This window comes from Mauremys reevesii, linkage group 2, assembly GCF_016161935.1.
Source record: "Mauremys reevesii isolate NIE-2019 linkage group 2, ASM1616193v1, whole genome shotgun sequence".
In the NCBI taxonomy this organism is placed as follows: Eukaryota; Metazoa; Chordata; order Testudines; family Geoemydidae; genus Mauremys; species Mauremys reevesii.
Window position 1 is genome coordinate 209,500,031 of NC_052624.1, and position 18,552 is coordinate 209,518,582.

General features: G+C 44.1%; 1 protein-coding gene across 2 annotated transcripts in view; it reads left to right on the forward strand.

The window, feature by feature from the left end:
* TAF4B (TATA-box binding protein associated factor 4b) overlaps positions 1–18,552 on the forward strand; it is a 114,818-nt gene that overhangs the window by 72,857 nt on the left and 23,409 nt on the right. For both annotated transcript variants that reach the window (XM_039528067.1, XM_039528066.1), the window contains exon 14: positions 9,416–9,535. In XM_039528067.1, coding sequence (XP_039384001.1) covers positions 9,416–9,535 — 120 coding nt within the window. The remainder of the gene's footprint in view (positions 1–9,415; positions 9,536–18,552) is intronic.

The following is an 18,552-nucleotide window of genomic DNA, read 5'->3' on the forward strand; positions in this document are numbered from 1 at the left end:
TTCAAGATGTACAGCCAATATACAGCAATGGAAAAGACTTAAAAGGAGAACTGAATCCTTTTAAAATAAGTAGAAAAAGTAAATGATCATTTGAGTAAACTCTTTTGTGATTACCTATTTTGTTATAATTTCTCTTTATTCTATAAACTGAAACAGTCCTCTCTACCTTGTTTTGTCTCTTTTATATGCCTTTGTCCGCCATCTCCTTTTTCCTCAAGCCTTCTATGTATTTTTGTTCATCCACGTTACTGCTTTTATTACTCTGAACATATTTTTATTGCAGAATAGCATGCATAACCCTTGGGCATACATTAACTTGTCTTTCAGCCCTCTCCAGTTTTCTTTGCTGCCAGTTCCTCTGATGCTTTAAATCGTTTGATATAGCCTATCTTTTCCCATGTTCTTCTAAATTTGGTGTGCTGAAATTATCCCTCTTTTGCTAATTACTAAACCCATCTGTGTAAGGGCCACTCTTGGTCGATCCCACACCTGTACATTTCCAATCATTTTTCTTAAGTCACTCCAAACCAAGCCCAGAATTGTTCCTTGTATAGCTTCCTTTCCATACTGTTCTGTCTGTTCGCATCCAAACAGTTGCATACTCCTTACTGCCTTTATATTGCTCCTTCTATTCAGTCCACATCAGTGTTCCTTAGCACTTGATTTTTCCATTCCTATTTCTCCTTCCATAGTTGTGTAGAAGGGTATTTTCATGGTATGTGGGTGTCACGTTTTCTGTATGTACTTTGTCATATGCTGCACTCATGCAGAATTGAGCATTTGGATTGACCTTTCTACTAGGATACCTGCCATCTGCCAAAGTGCTGCCTCTTATCCTCCCATAACCGTAGCCTATTTGCTACCCTGTTGTCTAGCCCCGTGGTTATCAACCAGGGGTCTGGGGCCCCTGGGAGGCCATGAGCAGGTTTCAGAGGGTCTGTCACGCAGGGCCAGCGTTAGACTTGCTGGGGCCCAGGACAGAAAGCCAAAGGCCTGCTGCCTGGGGCCGAAGCCCGAGCAACGTAGTTTTGCGGGGGCACCTGTGTCATGGGGTCCCAGGCAATTGCCATGCTTGGTACCCCTTAACACCAGCCCTGTCTTTTATATGTAGAAAACCAGTTGCTGTGGCACAGGTGGGCCGTGGAGTTTTATAGCATGTTGCGAGGGGGACCCTCAGAAAGAAAGGTTGAGAACCCCTGATCTACCCTGTGCTGTTCAGACCTGCTCCTCTTACACACTTCGGCTCTTCTGCAAAACTGTCCTAAATGTTGGGTAGCATAGGAAAAAACAGGCTCCTGAGAACAGTAAAAATGCTCTCTGGATCCTCAAAAAGCATGGTCTTCCTCTTCCCTGTCACTTCAAGATAACGTCACACCTGTATTGTGTGTGTGTATATGACCAAAATGCAAGTCCTACCAAAATAATTGTAAGCACAATAAATATTGAGTTAAATAGCTTTTTCTTATATAGTTGAGGCAATGTGACCTAGTTCAATAACATAAATCTCATACTAGAGACATGACATACCAATCTGTGAGTTAGTTAAAAGTACGATCCACTAACAATACACTGATTAGTTTCTTTCCCTTCCAGTTTCCCAGACAGATTTTCATGAACACTACAACAAATGATTCTTCCTTAACACATAACTATCCACATTCACCCAGTGTGAAATAGGGCTCTGATTAGTCTCCTCATGAAGTACTTAAAAGGTGACTGTTAACCTGAGACCATCTTATTTGAATTATTAAACAACTTAAACTCATGCTCATAAGACCCTGGATGTGTTGCTTGGAAGGCAGTGTGACTTGAAGCAGCTTCTGAGGTTTCTATTTAGTGAGTGCATGCTGGAAACGTCTTGAAAAGCCAGGTCCCATTTCCTTTTGTCAGGTAGAAGTGACTTCATACTATTCTAGTTCTCCTGCCCAATGGGACAAAGATGGTACCTGCCTCTGGAAACAGATGGCCCTGCTTTTTTGCCTATGTGAGGAGTACTATAGTATTTCCTTTTTGCTTTGTTTAATTACCAAAACAAAGAAAACAACCTGTTAAGTAATGAAGAGAAAAAATTGTCTCCTTGGTCAGGCACCTAACTGTGGCTAGCAGATTTAGGACTGACGGGAGACCACTGGTAAGCAACCTGCTCTACTCACCATTGTGACCAAAGATCTCAATCTTGGGAATGCTTTGCATAACAACCCAAATGGCTTTTTCACCAGTCTGGAGTCTCGTAACTGAAATATTTCTGGTCTTTGCATAAGTTAAACTTTATTTTTAAAAGGTATTGTCACCAAAAATGTAGTCAGTTTAATATTGAATGAGGCTTTGCATATTTTACTGAAATGTGGAGAGTAAGACTTCACAAGAGTGAGAAATACAATTTCCATGAGCTGGAAAAGTAATATTTTTATTGGTAGAGAAATTGAGTGGAGAAGAGAGAGGTCAATTTTAGAGGCTTTCATTTTATGTGATTACAGCTATGCTGCAAATGCCATTTCACTATAAGGAAGGACTTTAAAATGTACCTTTTTTTGATTTGTGCTGCAGGTCAGATTAACTAAAATGGTTATTGTCACCCTAGAAGTTCCTGACTGCTGCAAGACCAGACTTTAAAACCCACTTTTATTATTAAAAAGGCCAGCAGCAACAAAGACTATTTTGCAACTTGTGAGACGTTTTCACAGCAATTTGATCTTTGTGTACAGGATTTTAGAAATCTTTGTACTATAATTCTTACAGTGAAAGTAAAACTCCAGGGGTTGAAAATGTGCATGAACACTTTGTGGTTTGCTTCTGGTCCAAAGGCTGCCCCCTTTATGCTGTTTCGAGACATAAATTTTGAGTAGCATTGACAAAATCATCATTCTTCATGGAGTGGCATAATGGCGGCAGCAGCATCTTCTATTTCAGTGGCTGAAGTGTAGGTCAGGATAGGAGTTTGCCAGTTTTGGTGGCTGTCATGTGGACATTATATGTGGTGATGCATCATCAATCGTCCATCTCCTGGTAATGGGATCCAACAAGATGAAGAGATAATTTGAAAGGCGTTCATATTCTCCATAGCCTAGAAAACAATGTATACGGGTGTGGTGCTGAGTAAGGGCACATCCCTCATCTTAATTGAAATGAGATAAGAAGAGGCTCTATTGATAGAAAAATAGAGGGTCCAGGGAAAATATTTGAAATACTAAATGCAACTTCCTGCCTTTTAAAAGATTTAAAGACACTTCAAAAGATTAGCATGATGTCTGTATTTTGAGAGGGGTCTGGGATGTTTTTAGAAGAGGTGGGAGGACAGGGAAGGTAGTGGAGAAAGATTAGAGGGCATATCTTAAGTGGATTTGGGAGAAGGAGGGTTAGCTGGGACACTGCCTCTTCCTCATTCAAAGATGTTGACGTCTAACCATTCCAAATGGAAGTCTGGTAGTCCAAGAAACCTTTCAGTCAAGCACCAACTCCTTTTGTAGCTTCCACATAAACCACTTCTGAGTCTTCACCACCCAACGGGAGTTCTTTCTCTGCTTTATGCTGCACTGTAAACCCCGTTGCATTTCTCCCCTTCCTCCACTTTTCTGATAACTCAAGGATGTACTACAGAAATATCTGTTTGAAATGAAAAATCTAATTCAGATGTTTCTCTGACCTTCTTGTTCCTGACCACTGTATCAAAGGAATAATAAACTAGTGATTGTTCACTGGCATATCTCAGTACCTTCTTCATGTCTCATGAATCTCTCCTTCCCATTCTGCTTTCACTACTCTCACAACACTCAGTCACAAGTATTGTACATTTATAAAAACTAAATACATTTCAATCAGATCTTTTTAATTGACTCATCAGTGTGTTGAACTGGGCTGCTAGCATGGTGCTCTTCATTAATATTTCCATTGCTTTTAATTGGCTATCTGTTGATGAAAGCAACTACACCTCTACTCCGATATAACGCGACCCGATATAACACGAATTCAGATATAACGCGGTAAAGCAGTGCTCCGGGAGGGCTGTGCCCTCCGGCAAATCAAAGCAAGTTTAATATAACGCAGTTTCACCTATAACGCGGTAAGATTTTTTGGCTCCCGAGGACAGCGTTGTATCGGGGTAGAGGTGTATATACTGGTCTATCTGCGCTTACCTGTCTTTTTGCTGTATTGTAACAGCCATAAAACTAAAATATGTGCTCTTGGAGCTTGTGAAGTACAGTGTGGCACCTCTGTATGAAAAACACTGCTACAAAAATGTATTGATAGGAATGTCTGGTTAAAACAAGGGATATACAATTCTGTGAAATTCAGCTCAGATTATTGCCCACAAGTTTGGATGTTTTTGGAACATCCTAGATTTAGAAACTTGGGCTTGGAAATCGAACAGCTGACTGTCAAAGAACCTTGGCTTTTAATTGTTTCTAATGAATCCAGGAAGTGGTTAAACTTTAATATTTTTCATTTTTATTTGAATTTTTTCAAATCTTGAGGTTTGGCTGAACTTCTAAGTGAAGGTTCAATTTAGTTACTTTGATCTAAATTGTTTTCTCCTCTCCAGCTTAGAGTAAGTTATTCTTGACTTCAGAAAGTATTTTCTACGTCTATCTCTTTATTTTTTTTAAATTGTGTTCTTTCCAAAACACACACCACAAATATTAAGTTTTTATGTAAGGCAGCTGTAGATAACTTAAGCAATTGCAAAACTTTACTGGTAACATACTCTCAAACACTCTTGAAAATGTTAGTCTACACTACTGAAAAATGGAAGCAAAGCATGCAAAATACAAGTTCTGATGAACAAACTATTACACTTTACATTTAACAAGAAAATAGAAATAAAAAATGTGTAAGTGTGATATGGTAGCTAATGCTGTAGAAACATTGTTTAACTTCTCTGAGGAGATAAGGTGAGCTGTAAAAAATCTTTTAAAAATTTGGATTGGTGTCTTTGTGTATTGTGTGAATGACTTGGCCATATTGAGACCCGTGGGCTGCCTATTGGCAACAATACAACAGACTACTGGTACTGTCCCACAGGGAGGCCAGGGTTTCCCATCCTCTCTCTACCCTTGCATGACAGGAGGAGACATTTGAGGAGCAGGAGACTAGGGCAGAAGAGGTAGTCACATCTGAGACTACAATTTCGTCGTAGTTGCTGGATGAGGCTGTTGTGCCTCCCCCACTTTCCACCGCCAACAACTTCATACTGTTCCAGGATCTCGTTAGAAGGGTAGCTGGTGCTCTGCAGAGTCCTCTGGAGGAGGTCAAAGATCAGCAGCACAAGCTGCTGGATGTTTTGTAGTTGGCAACACCTTCCAGAGGGGTGCTACCTATTAATGAAGCTCTGCTGGATCTGGCTAAGATGGTATGGCAGATGCCGGCCCCTAAGAACGTAAGAACAGCCATACTGGCTCAGACCAAAACTCCATTTAGCCCAGTATCCCGTCTTCCGACAGTAACCAACATGAAAAAGGGTGGATAAGAAGTACTATGTGCCTTCTAAGGATTCTATGTATTTTCTCATCCCCACTTAACTCCGTAGTGGTGGATGCAGTGAACAGTGTAAGCCACATTTTGAGACCTACGCCCACGACAAACACCAAAAGCAACTGGGTCTTTTTGAAAAGTCTTATTGTCTGTGACCATGCAGTTCTGGATTGTGAACTGTCAGGCAATCGTGGCCAAATACAACTTGACTAATTACAACAAGCTCATGGCCTTTATTGAACAGCTGCCACATGACTGCAGGAAGCAATTCTGGCCTATTATTGTGGAGGCTCAGCTATTGGCCTGAACAGCTCTCCAAGCATCCCTAGATGCTGTGGACATTGCTGCGAGATCTCTCTCCACAGTGGTAGTTATGTGCAGGGTGTTTTGACTCCAACTTTCAGGGTTTCTGAGAGAGGTTCAGAACCCTATAGAGGACTCCCCTTTGGTCGTAAGCTTTTCTCTGAGACTATGAATGACTCCTGCAGTCTTTCAGCATATGCAGGGGCTGCCCTATGTTCCATGGGCATCTATACACCTACAAGCAGGAAATGTTTCAGTAGGTCACAGACTGCCCAGAGGTCACACGCTGTTCAGTTCTTGAGGTATCGCAGACCCATGGGGAAAACCCACCCAAAGAGACAGGTTTCAGGGGAAGAAGGCAGCCTGACCACCCTCCATGACCACCCAGGCATCATCTAAACAGCAGTTTTGACGGGTTTGCTGCGGGTCCAAATCCTCCCACCCTTCTGATTTTTGCAATTCTGTCCTTTAGCCCCTGCCTTCCCTTTGGGGACAACCTTGTTCATTTCTTTGGGCTTGGGAATGGATCACTATGATCCAGTGGGTCTGGGAAGTCAGAACACTGGGCTACACGATCCAGTTTTTTGGCACTCCTTTGTTTCCACCCCCCTCCTCTGTCCCTCATCAGGGACCCACACATGAGCATCTACTAAGGCAAGAGGAGGACTCTCTTCTCCAGCTAGGAGCAATACAATCTGTCCCTTCCCCTTACAGGGGCTGGTAGTTCTTCTCTTCCTAGTACCAAAGGAGGATGAAGACTGGAGACTTGGATCTAAGATGGCTGAACAAGTTGGTGAAATGTCAAAAGTTTAGGATGATGACTCTAGCAACTATAATTCCTTTGCCACAGGAAGGGGGATTGATTTTTTTTTCATCCCTGGACCTACTAGTGCCTACGTCCACATAACTATACACCTATCGCACAGGAAATACCTATGATTCACTATAGGCCAAGATTACTTCCAGTATCGAGTGGTTCTCTTCAGCTCCAAAGGTATTTTTGAACGTTCTGGCAGTAGTTGCTGACTTACCTTTGACAGGAAGAGATTCTTGTCTTCCCGTACCTTGACAACTGGCTGCTCAAAGGTTGCTCTTTGGGGGAAGTGTTACCGTCCACCCAGAGGGCCTATTTCCATAACCTGGGTATTAGAAAATCAAAGCCCTTCTATCTAGATAGGACTAAGTGATTAAGGAAATTGTCTACACTTCATATCTTTCACAGATAGATCAAAAGGGTTCCTATTTCTGCTCAGAGACCACCTGATATCCATTTTGAAAGTATCCCTACCTGTTATGAGTCTGTGGATGCTCAGCCCTCCTTTCCCCGCCACCTCCCCAGATGTGAAAGTGCATTCAGCCAGATTGCAAGCAACATCTACAGCATTTTTGAAGGATGTTCCCATATCGGAGATATGTAGTGCCACTATGTGGACTTCAGGCCATATGTTTTTCAAAGCATTATGCCCTGCGTCATTCCATCGGATCTGCTGCGGCACTTGGCTCTGCAGTATTGTCTTCAATTCTGGACCCTGATCCGAATCTCCCTTCTCTTTGGGATACTGCTCAGAAGTCACCTGAAGTGGAGCACCCCATAGGGACACTATTCAAAGATGAAGGAAATGTTACCTACCCTGTGAAGCAATTGTAGTTCTATAAGATGTGTGTTCCTATGGGTGCTCCACTACCCACCCTTCTTCCTTTCTGCTTCAGATGTTCCTTAGGGAATGAGAAAGTAGAGAAAGAAATGAGGGCAGTTTGTCTGTGCACCCCGCTATAGCCTCAGTGTCTGCCATGGAGAGGCATAAGGTGCATATGCAGGTCAAACGGGTACTGCTAGCTAGAAATCTCTGATCACGTGTACCTCTTGAGCCCTTGAAATGGCGAATACCCGTAAGGGAGCGTAGCTGGAACTACAGTTACTACACCGGATGAGTAATGTTTCCTTTTTATTTTGTTGCGGATCACTTTAGTCCTACTTGAAAAGGTATAAATGACCAATAAGAGTCGAATTTGGTTGCCAATTCAGATGTCAGAGTTTTTGCTGGCATACTAAGTTCCCATTTTAAGGAGCCCTCTTCTGTTTAACAGGATATTAAAGTTAAAGAAGTGGGGGGAAGCAAAAGTGTTCAACTGCGCTGCAAGCTCAATAAATGCTCTTTTTATAGTTCAACAGCAAAATGTGAGCAGACTACAAAAAGTTCCAGTGAAATTTTGTGAGATGAGGAAAAGTATAGCTTCTTTCCTTGTATGCAGTGGTTGAACTGAGCAGTCAAAAACTCTGTAAGGAATTCACCTTTGGCTGAGAATTTCTTACACTTTGAAAGAAAGTTTTGCCATTTTTAATATAAAAAACTGTAGCTGATGCATGACTAGAATATCAAATTCATGGGCTTCGCAGTCAGGGAATGTTTTGAACCCTGAGTTGGAGAATAATTTCCTTTCTGCTTTGCCTTTTTGCTATAAATGATATTCCTTCGCCAGGGGATGAAGTGGGGAATACTTTGCGGACTCCCCCTCTGTTTTCTTGAGTTATTCCACCATCCTATAGGTAACATAAGAATATTTCAACACACTTGGGAAGCAGCAGTACTTGCCCTGCTATATGAAACTTCCTTAGTTTTATTTTTAAAAACTGCTGGTGATTTTTCATGGTAGCATGACAGTATATTTAAAAAGCTTGTTAGTCATCATTTTGGCTAAACTAATCCAACCAGCTAATCATGGAATCTGTTCTCTTAAGTCTTGACTTATTTTGAGGGAATTCTTTTCTTCATGAACAACTGAAAATAAGTATCTGGAGTGTTAAACATCTCATACAAATTAAAAAAAAGCAAAAAAAAAAAAAAAAAGCCTGACATTTTGAAAAAAGTTAACTAATGAGAGAATTGAAGTGCTACCTGCATGCTATTAAACCTCAGTCACCTGAAAATTCCTCTGATCCATGTATTCTGTCCCCATGACATTCAGAGTAGTGTCAGGGCACAAGGTTCACAAAATTAAGCTTCAGATAATTGAAGTAAAAATGAATGCTGTCAAATACACATCATGTTTTGGAATTTCTCTTGCTTGCTCAAATGGAAATAGGGTGACCAGATAGCAAGTGTGAAAAATCAGGACAGAGGATGGAGGGTAATAGGCACCTATATGAGGAAAAAGCCCTGAATATTGGGACATCTGGTCACTTGAAATGGAAACAACCTGTGAAACTCTTGAGTACAATGTGATCCGTTCTCAATATCGAGAACCTTCAACTCTCAATGTTAATTTTTGGTCATTTAAACTGGTTCTGAGCCAAAACTTTTCTTGTCTCACTAATCAATAAATAGCAACATTCACTGAATTTGAAGATCAACAGGGAATTCTCTGGTAGTATTGTTGGTCCTAGGTGCTGTCTTCCCAAAACACTTGAACCTCAGGACAATGCCATGGCATATGTAGTGGGGTTAGCATTTGCTGGGCTCCTAAAATGACTAATGTGGCAATGGGCCTAACTACTGGAATTGCAACTTCTGAAAAGCCATCGTCTCATGTATGATGCAGATTTTATAAGCTACGTAAAAGACAGATCAAATGGTTGAAGCTGAATGAACAAAACTGGCCCTTCAGTATACCATATATCATATACTTTTCTTTTTTAAATTAGATGCAACAGTTGGAGCTGGCACAGATGCAACAAAGAGAAGCCAATCTCACAGCTTTGGCAGCGATTGGGCCAAGGAAAAAAAGACCACTGGATTCACCAAACCTTGGATCTGGGCTCGAGGTACTGAAATGTCTTGTATGCATTTGTTCCATTTTAATATTGAATTATCTTCTATAACTTTGGGGGGGGGGGAAGGGAGGGAAGCCCTCCCTGAAGCTTGTTGAATATTGTAGGGAAAATAAATATTTAATGACTAAAGAAATACTAAAAGCTTTAGTTTTGGTGAACTGAAATTATTTGAATATAATTTCTAATATGATGCTGCAATTGTGCCATGGATTGATGAGTGATGCTACGATTAAGCCATGGACAGGTCACAGGCCGTGAATTTTTGTTTCTTGCCTGTGACCTGTCCATGACTTATACTAAAAATACCTGTGATTAAATCTTATTTGGGGCGGGGGGAGTCGAGGGGGCTGCTTCTGGGGGGGGGCACATCCAGGGTCCAGTGGCACCAGCTGGCCAGGGGCCACAACCTGTGGCTGCCCCAGCCAGCTGGCCGGGGGCCAGTGCCCGGGGCCAGCTGCTGGCAGCCCTGGGGTTAGCCGCACTGGCCGCTACAGAAGTGTCAGAATCCGTGACCAACACAGAGCCCTATGGATGAGCATGCTGTATAAAAGGAGTGCTGTATTTACAAGACTTAATCAAAAGAATGATGAGTCTCTGCTTAATCTCTGAGAGGAAACCTCCACAACTTCAGTGATGTGTGACAGGAGCGTAAGTGTTTCTGGGGCTGACACAGACGACTAGCTGCCTAGCTTCCCTAAAGGGGAAAGAGCCTCACCCAGAGGGACAAACTGTTGAGGTGGTCTCTGGAAGACAAAACCAGCTGTCTCAGCCCACAGAAAGTAGTAAAGAGGCATCTGGCTTCTAATCCTAGTTGTCCTAGGATAACTGAGGGGCCTTGGTACACAAGCTATGCTCCCCAATGGGTCAGGACAGTGGGTTCAAGTAATTTTCTCCTGACCCAGGTGGCCCTTGTCCAAACACACAAGTTATACCAATTTAACTATCACAGACATACAGGAAGGGGATTAAGCAATACCCGTATAAGGCATCTGCATCCATACTAGGGATTGTACTGCTAAGTATTTCATTACAAAATTGCACCCCATACCAAGGTAGTTATAGCGGTACAAAATCTGTGTAGACAGGCCAAAGTCCTTTAACATGGTTTGTGGCAGGAAGGAGTCTGGAATCTCCAGTAGGGTGGTCTTGACCATGCTAACCCCTTGAAGAGAAATACTTTTATTTTGGCGTGTGGACCATTCCCCTAATGTAGGGCATAGAGATTCTTTCAGCTGTACCAGAATCTCAGCTTCCTTAAACTTCCAGCAGCTGGCTTTCATCAAAAGCCTAATCTCTGCCTAGAGCCCTTGCTTGCCCAGTAGAAGGGTGAGACAAGGTGGGATCCTCTCCCTGGTGTCGCATTCTCTGAAACTACTTCCTCTGCCCTGAGTTCCATAGTGCCTCAAAGGGAGTCAGAACATGGCTTGTATAAATCTCAGTGGAGGCGAGTCTCCCAGCATGGGTAGACAGACTCACTCCAGAGGGGGTCAAGCTATGACACTAAAAGAGCAGTTTGGCCCATATGGCTCAGGCTTTCACCCCTCCTGACCCCTAGGCTTGAGAGCCAAAGCTCAACCCCAAGCCCCAAAATCCCTGCTGCGATTTTTAGTGTGATGGCTCAAGCCCTGCTAGCACAAACAAGGCTAGCTCCCAGCTGCAGTGTAGCTATACCTAGTATGAGACTCCCTTTAACACATCGTCTGTTCCTCTCCCTGAGGTGGCTTGAGTAGCTATCTCTTATATAGTGGTCCTGTAGTCTCGTGGTATTGACTTTCCCATAATAACATGATCCTTGGCTTCTGTCCTAGTTTTTATCAAAAATCCTGATGTCAGACTCATTTCCGAACCATGATATCCCCCCATCCAAGCTTCTACTCCAGTCTTGTTCAAGTTTTTCCCTTCCCGTAACACCTGTAATCTCAAATGGGCCTTTCTGATCCAAGAGCACCTCAAACATTGAGCAGAAAAGATTCCCTTTTTCATTGTCTTCCACGTTTCAGGGAAAGAGCTCATGGTGGCAGGATACACCCTGGCCAGATGAAGTGTGTTGGGTATCTAAGACTTATGAGGCTGCCAAACTTCTCCCCAAGACTTAGTCACTACACTAGAGACATGGCCACCTCCTGGTCTGGACATGGGAAGCGTCATCAGATGAAATTTGCAAATATGCCACTTGGAATTCCTTGCACTTGCTCCCTAGGCCCCACCACTGGTTGGACATGCAGACATCTGCAGACACAACCTTTGATCAGAATGTTAGAGCAGAAGTCCATGAGAAGGTGTCTTGCATGAGAAGGTGGGGGTAAAAGAATGAAGGGGGTAAGCAGTTTCCATTCCTCCTTCCCTCTCCATAGCTCTCATGCTGCATCCTCTAATTCAGCAACAATTCTCATGATCATCTTTCCTAGAATGTTTCTTTCAGAGGGTGCCTATACGGAATAGCGGGGGTAGGGCTGACCTAGGAGAGAAGGGCTAAAAAGCCAGAGGCTAAGTGACCCAGGAGAACTAGTGAACAAGGGACAACAAACGGGAGTTTCAGAGGGAATTTGTAAGTGGGAGTCATAATAGAATAGCTATGGCTAGGAAGGGCGGCATCACCAGTGCCAACGATGCTCCTGCACCCATATCCAGACAGAAAACTTAACTATGGATGCCTCTACCCAGGTCCTAACGTGAATTTACAGAAACTTGTGACTTGCATTTCTCTTTCGCAGAATGCCTGGCTGGGGAGTAGTTATCAGTGGTTCACAGTCAAACTGGAAGGGCATATTCAGTGGGGTCCCGCAGGGATTAGTCCTGGGTCTGATTCTGTTCAATATCTTGATCAGTGATTTAGATAATGGCATAGAGTGCAGGCATAGGAAATTCTTTGTCAAGGTCCCAGTTTCTTGGTCAATGTATACTCAAAGTCCAGACTCCAGAGAAGAAAATAATAATAAAAATAACAATGATAAGTAAATAAAAAGACTTTGGGGGCTGTTCAAAAGTGTCTAGCGGTCCAGATTTAGCCCATGGTCTGCCTATTGACTACCCCAGCATAGAGAGTACACTTATAAATGTTGTGTACGATACCACGCTGGGAGGGGTTGCAAGTAGAGCCCTGTGCAGATACAAAAATTTGTATTCGCATCTGATCTGCATAAATTGTCATCCGATATCCATGGATTTGCAGGGCTCTGCTAACAGCTCCAGAGGTCACCTCGCACCAGTGATGCAGGGCTGTGTCAAACCCCCAAGTCTTCCTACTTCTCCCCAGAGACCTCCCACAACCTCCTCTGCCCAGTTGTACTTCCTTCCCCACTCTGGGTGGAGGCTACATCCTGGGTCCTCGTATGCAGCACCGCCCTCCCAGTGGCGGGGGGCTCGGACACCCCTACACAGCTGCGGCGGTTCTAACACACGCTGCGTTGTGCTCACTGCATAGGAGCACAGTATCACACTCCCTTCTCTGAGTTGCAGTTTACCTCTCGTATCTGAGCAAGCTGGGGTCTAGAACTCCCAGAATGCCCAGCAAGCTTCTGCTGCCTGATTCAGAGAACTGAGCTGAAGCCTGAGGGCTGGGTAACAGCCACTCCATTCAGGTGAGTGTGTTGCAGAGCCCTGTGCAAATAAAAAATTTGTATCTGCATCCGAGCTGTGATCTGCAAAAATGGTGTGTGGATATCCACATCCATGGAGGGGGATACAAAGCAAATATCTGCAGATTTGCGGGGCTGTAGTTGAAAATGCTTTGGAGGATAGGATTAAAATTCAAAATGATCTGGACAAATTGGAGAAAGGGTCTGAAGTAAATAGGATGAAATTCAATAAGGACAAACACAAAGTACTCCACGTAGGAAGAGACAATCAGTTGCACACATACAAAATGGGAAGTGACTGCCTAGGAAGGAGTACTGCAGAAAGGGATTTGGGGGTCATAGTGGAGCACAAGCTAAATATGAGTCAACAGTCTAGTGCTGTTGCACAAAACAGCAAACCTTGTTCTGGGATGTATTAGCAAGAGTGTGGTAAGCAAGACAGGAGGAGTAATTCTTCCACTCTACTCTGTGCTGATAAGGCCTCAACTGGAGTATTGTCAGGCCTCAGCTGGAGTATTGTACTGCAGTTTTGGGTGCCACATTGCAGGAAAGATGTGAACAAACTAGAGAAAGTCAATAGGACAGCACAAAAATGATTAAAGGTCTAGAACGGGGGTCTCAGGCCGCGGGGTTATTTTCTGCAGGCCGCGAGCTCCTCACGCCCCCACCCTTCCCCAGCATTTACCTAGAGTGGCTCCAGCCTGACGCGATTCCCCATTCCCGGCCAATGGGAGCTGCTGGGGGCGGTGCATGAAGCAACAGCCACACACACCCCTGCGCCCCTCCTTCCCCAGGTTCCGGCTACTTCCCGGAGCAGTGCGGGGACAGGGCAGGGAGGCAGGGAGCCTGCCCTGCCCCCGGTGTGTGTCAGGCCGGAGACCGCCCCCCAAACCCTTCCTGCAGCTGCACCTGAACCCCCTGCCACAACCCGCACCCCTCCTGCACCACCACCCCCTGCCCTGAGTCCCCTGCTGCACCCCAACCCCCTGTCCTGAGCCCCCTGACGCACCCATCACCCCTCCTGCACCCCACACCCCAACTCCATGCCCTGAGCCCCCGCCACACCCCTCCTGCACCCCCTGGGGGCACGGAGGGGGCGGAGTTGGGGTGGGGATTTCAGGGAAGGGCAGGGGCAGGGCTTCATGGAAGGGGTGGAGTGGGGGCGGGGCCAAGGGCGGTGGGGGGGAGGTGTCAGTAAATGCGGCCCTCGGGCCAGTGTACTAGTCCTTGTGGTCATTTGAGTTTGAGACCCCTGGTCTAGAAAACATGACTTATGAGGAAAGATTGAAAAAAATGGGTTTGTTTAGTCTAGAGAAGAGAACACTGAGGGGGAATATAAGTTTTCAAGTTCGTAATTTTGTTACGAGGAGGAGGATGACAAATTCTGCTCAGACTCTGAGGATAGGAGAAAAAGCAATGAGCTTAAATTGCAGCAAGGGAGGTTTAGGTTGGACATTAGGAAAAACTTTGTAACTATCAGAGTGGTTAAGCACTGAAACAAGTTGCCTAGGGAGGTTGTGGAATCTCTCACTGAAGTTTAACATATTCTTTAAAATCTAATGTGTCAGGAATGGTCTGGTTATTACATATTCCCACCTTGAGTGCAGGGGACTCGACTAGATGACCTATTGAGGTCCCTTCCAGTCCTACACTTCTGTGGTTCCGAACTGAGACATGCATGGAAAGAGCCTATGTCTTTCCACTTACTGGCCTAATTTCTGCAGCTGGGTCAATACTGTGGAGACTCCCATCCTGCAGGCCTTTCTTACTCCAGCCTTTGACAGGAGACTGTCCTTAGGGAAGTAAAGCAGTCTCCTAGGTCAGAAAGAATCAAACTGGAGAAGCAAAGGAGGAAGACCTAGCAAGTAGGAGACTCCTCCATGATCCCCATTGTTGTCAGAGTGGTACCAGTATGGTGCTCTGCTTTCTCCTTGTTGATATCACTCGGCTGCGTGCGTGAGTTCCCTCTGTTTGCTGCCCCAGCTCTGCGCAGATAGCTGGCACAGCAGACCCGACAAGAACCCCCAATAACCACAGAGTCCAGTAAGATGCAAAGCCACGTCGGCTAGGTTTATTGCGACCTCGGACACCCGTGCAGGGTCCCCGTAGATTACTTAGTCTACCGGGCGTACTGCGAGAGAGTGCCTCTTGGCAATGGACCCGGCTCAGTGGCGGGACTTTCCACTCCCCCTTCGGCCGGACAAAGACACCGCCCCAAGGATGCATTCTTATATACAGATACAAACAAGTTACACATCACACCTGACGTATTGAGGTGCAACCCCTCTACGTAGCAAGGTACAATCCCTCTACGTATTAAGGTGCCGCCTTCTACCTTGTACATGTTGGTTCGATCAAAACAACTCTATCCATCATTTTACCCTTTTGCCCCTGTCATTGGGATGGGCCAGCCTGTTCTTTGTTATCTGTGTGGAATGTGCAAGTATGTGAATGTTCTGATATCTAGTGTTCAGTACCTTTTTAGGTACGTATCTTCTTGCAGCATCAGCCCTTTCCTTGCCAGCTTTTGTGAGCAGGGCCTGCCTCTGGCTCACAGCTTAACTTTGCTTTATATTAGCAAAGTCTTGATCATTACTTTAGTTTAGGCCTCAGGCCTCTGATACCACGGTTTATATCTTAGGGCCTCCTCTTACTACACCCATTTGCCATCCTGCCCCTCAGAGCAAGTGAGGTGGAGGAACCAGCTCAACCTGGCCACAGAAAACATTAAGAACTTATCTTCCTTGGAATCTTCAATACATCAACAGTGGCCTTTGTTCTGCATGTACAAGTGAGCTTGTTGTCTGCCTTTTTATGTAACACCACTGGAAGACTTGAAAACATGAGCCTGGCATTAGAATAACTTTCCTCATCTCTCCCTCCCTTCCCACCAAGTTTTTTTGGTTAATCATTCTTGTTTTTTTAACAGTGCCTTTGATAAGGAAAGGCTATATAACACAAGGTTGCAATTGCTAACCCTCTTTTGGCATAAGAGGTTGTGTAATGGCTTCCTGTTAGGGTAGGTCTACACTAAGGGCGGGGGTCGAACTAGGGTACGCAAGTTCAGCTACGTGAATAGCGTAGCTGAATTCGAAATACCCTTGTTCGAACTACTCACCTGTCCAGACGCCGCGGAATCGAAGTCCGCGGCTCCAAGGTCGACTCCGCCACCGCCGTTTGCAGTGGTGGAGTACCGGAGTCGACCGCGGCGCTTCCGGAGTTCGAACTATCGCGTCCAGATTAGACACGATAGTTCGAACTCCGAGAAGTCGAACTCACCGCGTCGACCCGGCTGGTAAGTGTAGACTAGCCCTTAGATATTTCATCTGTCACTCTCATTCTTTGGCATGTCCATTGTTTCCTTTATTAAAAATTTGGTAGCACTGTGCCAGATAAGTACAGCTGAGAATAGTGTGATATTGCAGTGTTTTGGGCCATTAATGCAGTACTTTAAGTTCACCTCCAAACCTTTTTTTAAACTGACACAAACCTGGTAGCATTTGTTGTAAGTTCCATTGGAAATGCACATTCATAAATTTAACTTTTGATGTGTGTTGTATTGATCTCATGTCATCTCTAGTTGGACCAACATCTAAGTCCTAGCATGCTGATTAGTAAAGGATGTCATGAAGGTAATTTCACATGTGAAAACAACCTGTTTCTTGAATGCAACTCTGCATGTTCATGTGTAGTATTTGTTGCCTTGGGAACAAAGGAGTGGTTTGTCTAAGAATACCTAATTCTTTGGAAAATCTTTTTTTGATGCTTTATTCAATTTCACAGTAGATTTTTTGTGAATGTAACCTCTTCTCTCTGTTTTTCTCTGGGAAAACAGATGTTCCAAGAGAGAACTGATGTTCCAAGATGTCTGAACAAAATTTAGTGACTGTAAAGAACGTAATATTTGGTATAGAAAAATAAAAATTGGTCTGAGTCCCATTTAATATTGCTAGAAGCAGAATACCCATAATTCATTGATAACATGCTAAGCAATAAACAGCCTTTCTTCAGAGGCTGTCATCGTTGGAGTCTCCAGTCATAGTTGATATATGAGTCAGCTTGTTTCAGTGCATCTTGTTCAACTATAAACCAATGAAGAATCCACAGATGTGTCCGCCCATTGGGCACACACGGCCACGTGTTTTTTGCCACAGCCTGCTTTCTTCGCTCACACTTTGACTTTTTCTGTTCTGTTATTCTCAATGGCTTAATCGCAGACCAACACGCCTGCATTCATCCTGATCTATCATCAGCAGCAATTTCCCATCTATTCAGTTAGACTTGGTCAGCTTTTAGGTGAGCTTTGAGAGTGTTCTATTGTTTTTGTTGGCCTCCCAGCATACATGTTCCCATTTTCAACAGTCCATAAAATATGGCTTTGGGAACTCGCAAACCATCCATACATACGAGATGACCACTCTGCAAATTTGTGCCTGTATGATTAGGGATTCACCACGAGTTATGCAGCACCAATCCAGGACTTCCATGTTTTGGTATCCTGTCTGACCACTTGATGTTACAGATGAGATGCAGACAGGGCATATGAAAATGCTCTAGTTGTGTCAAGTGCCTGCTATAGTGTCTGTTTCACAGCTGTAGAGAAGAGTGCTGAATGTGATTGCACAGTAGACATTAATCTTGCTGTGAAGTCGAATGCGCCTCACCTTCCCCAGGCAGTGAGTCGACCATAGGCACTTAGAAATGCAGGCAATTTCATCACTGATCACGGCATTATTAGATCAAGTGCTACCAAGATAGCCATATTTTTTTTTACTGTTTTAAGCAGTGTGTCATCAATTGCGATTTTGGGGACAAAATACCTTTTTTTTTTTCCCTTTCCCTGGAGCAGGCTAGTAAAGCACTTTGGTTTCCTTGAGGCCGATAGCGTTCAAATCGCTTGGCTGATCTAAAAAAGCAGTTGATTAGATGCTGCGTCTTCACCGATATGTGCTACGAGTGCACAGTCATCAGCCAAGAGGAGCTCCCTAACGAGCAAATCAGTCAGTTTAGTGTGAACATGAAGGTGGAGGAGATTGAAGATGCTGTGCAGAATTGCATATAAATACCCCAGTTTCAGTCTCTGAAAGAATCTCTATCAGCGTAATCCCAAAGAGAATAGTAAATAGTGTAGATGCGAACACAGTCCTGCTTAACACCATTTGTGACAGAGAGGCTCTGAAGCACCATTTTCCAGCAGTATATACCCAGCATGCCGTCATGGAGTGAGCACACGCTGGTGATGAATTTGTGCAATGAATTCAAATTGATGAAAGCAAGTACAATGTGGCTTTAGGCCAATACACATTTGGCATGTTTAAAATCATCTTTTTGGGCAACTTGTCTGAGTAATTTAAACTCATGGAGTATAATTATTCATTTTGTATTGCAAATATAGAAAGTATTATACTCCATCTTAAATGCCAGAATTTC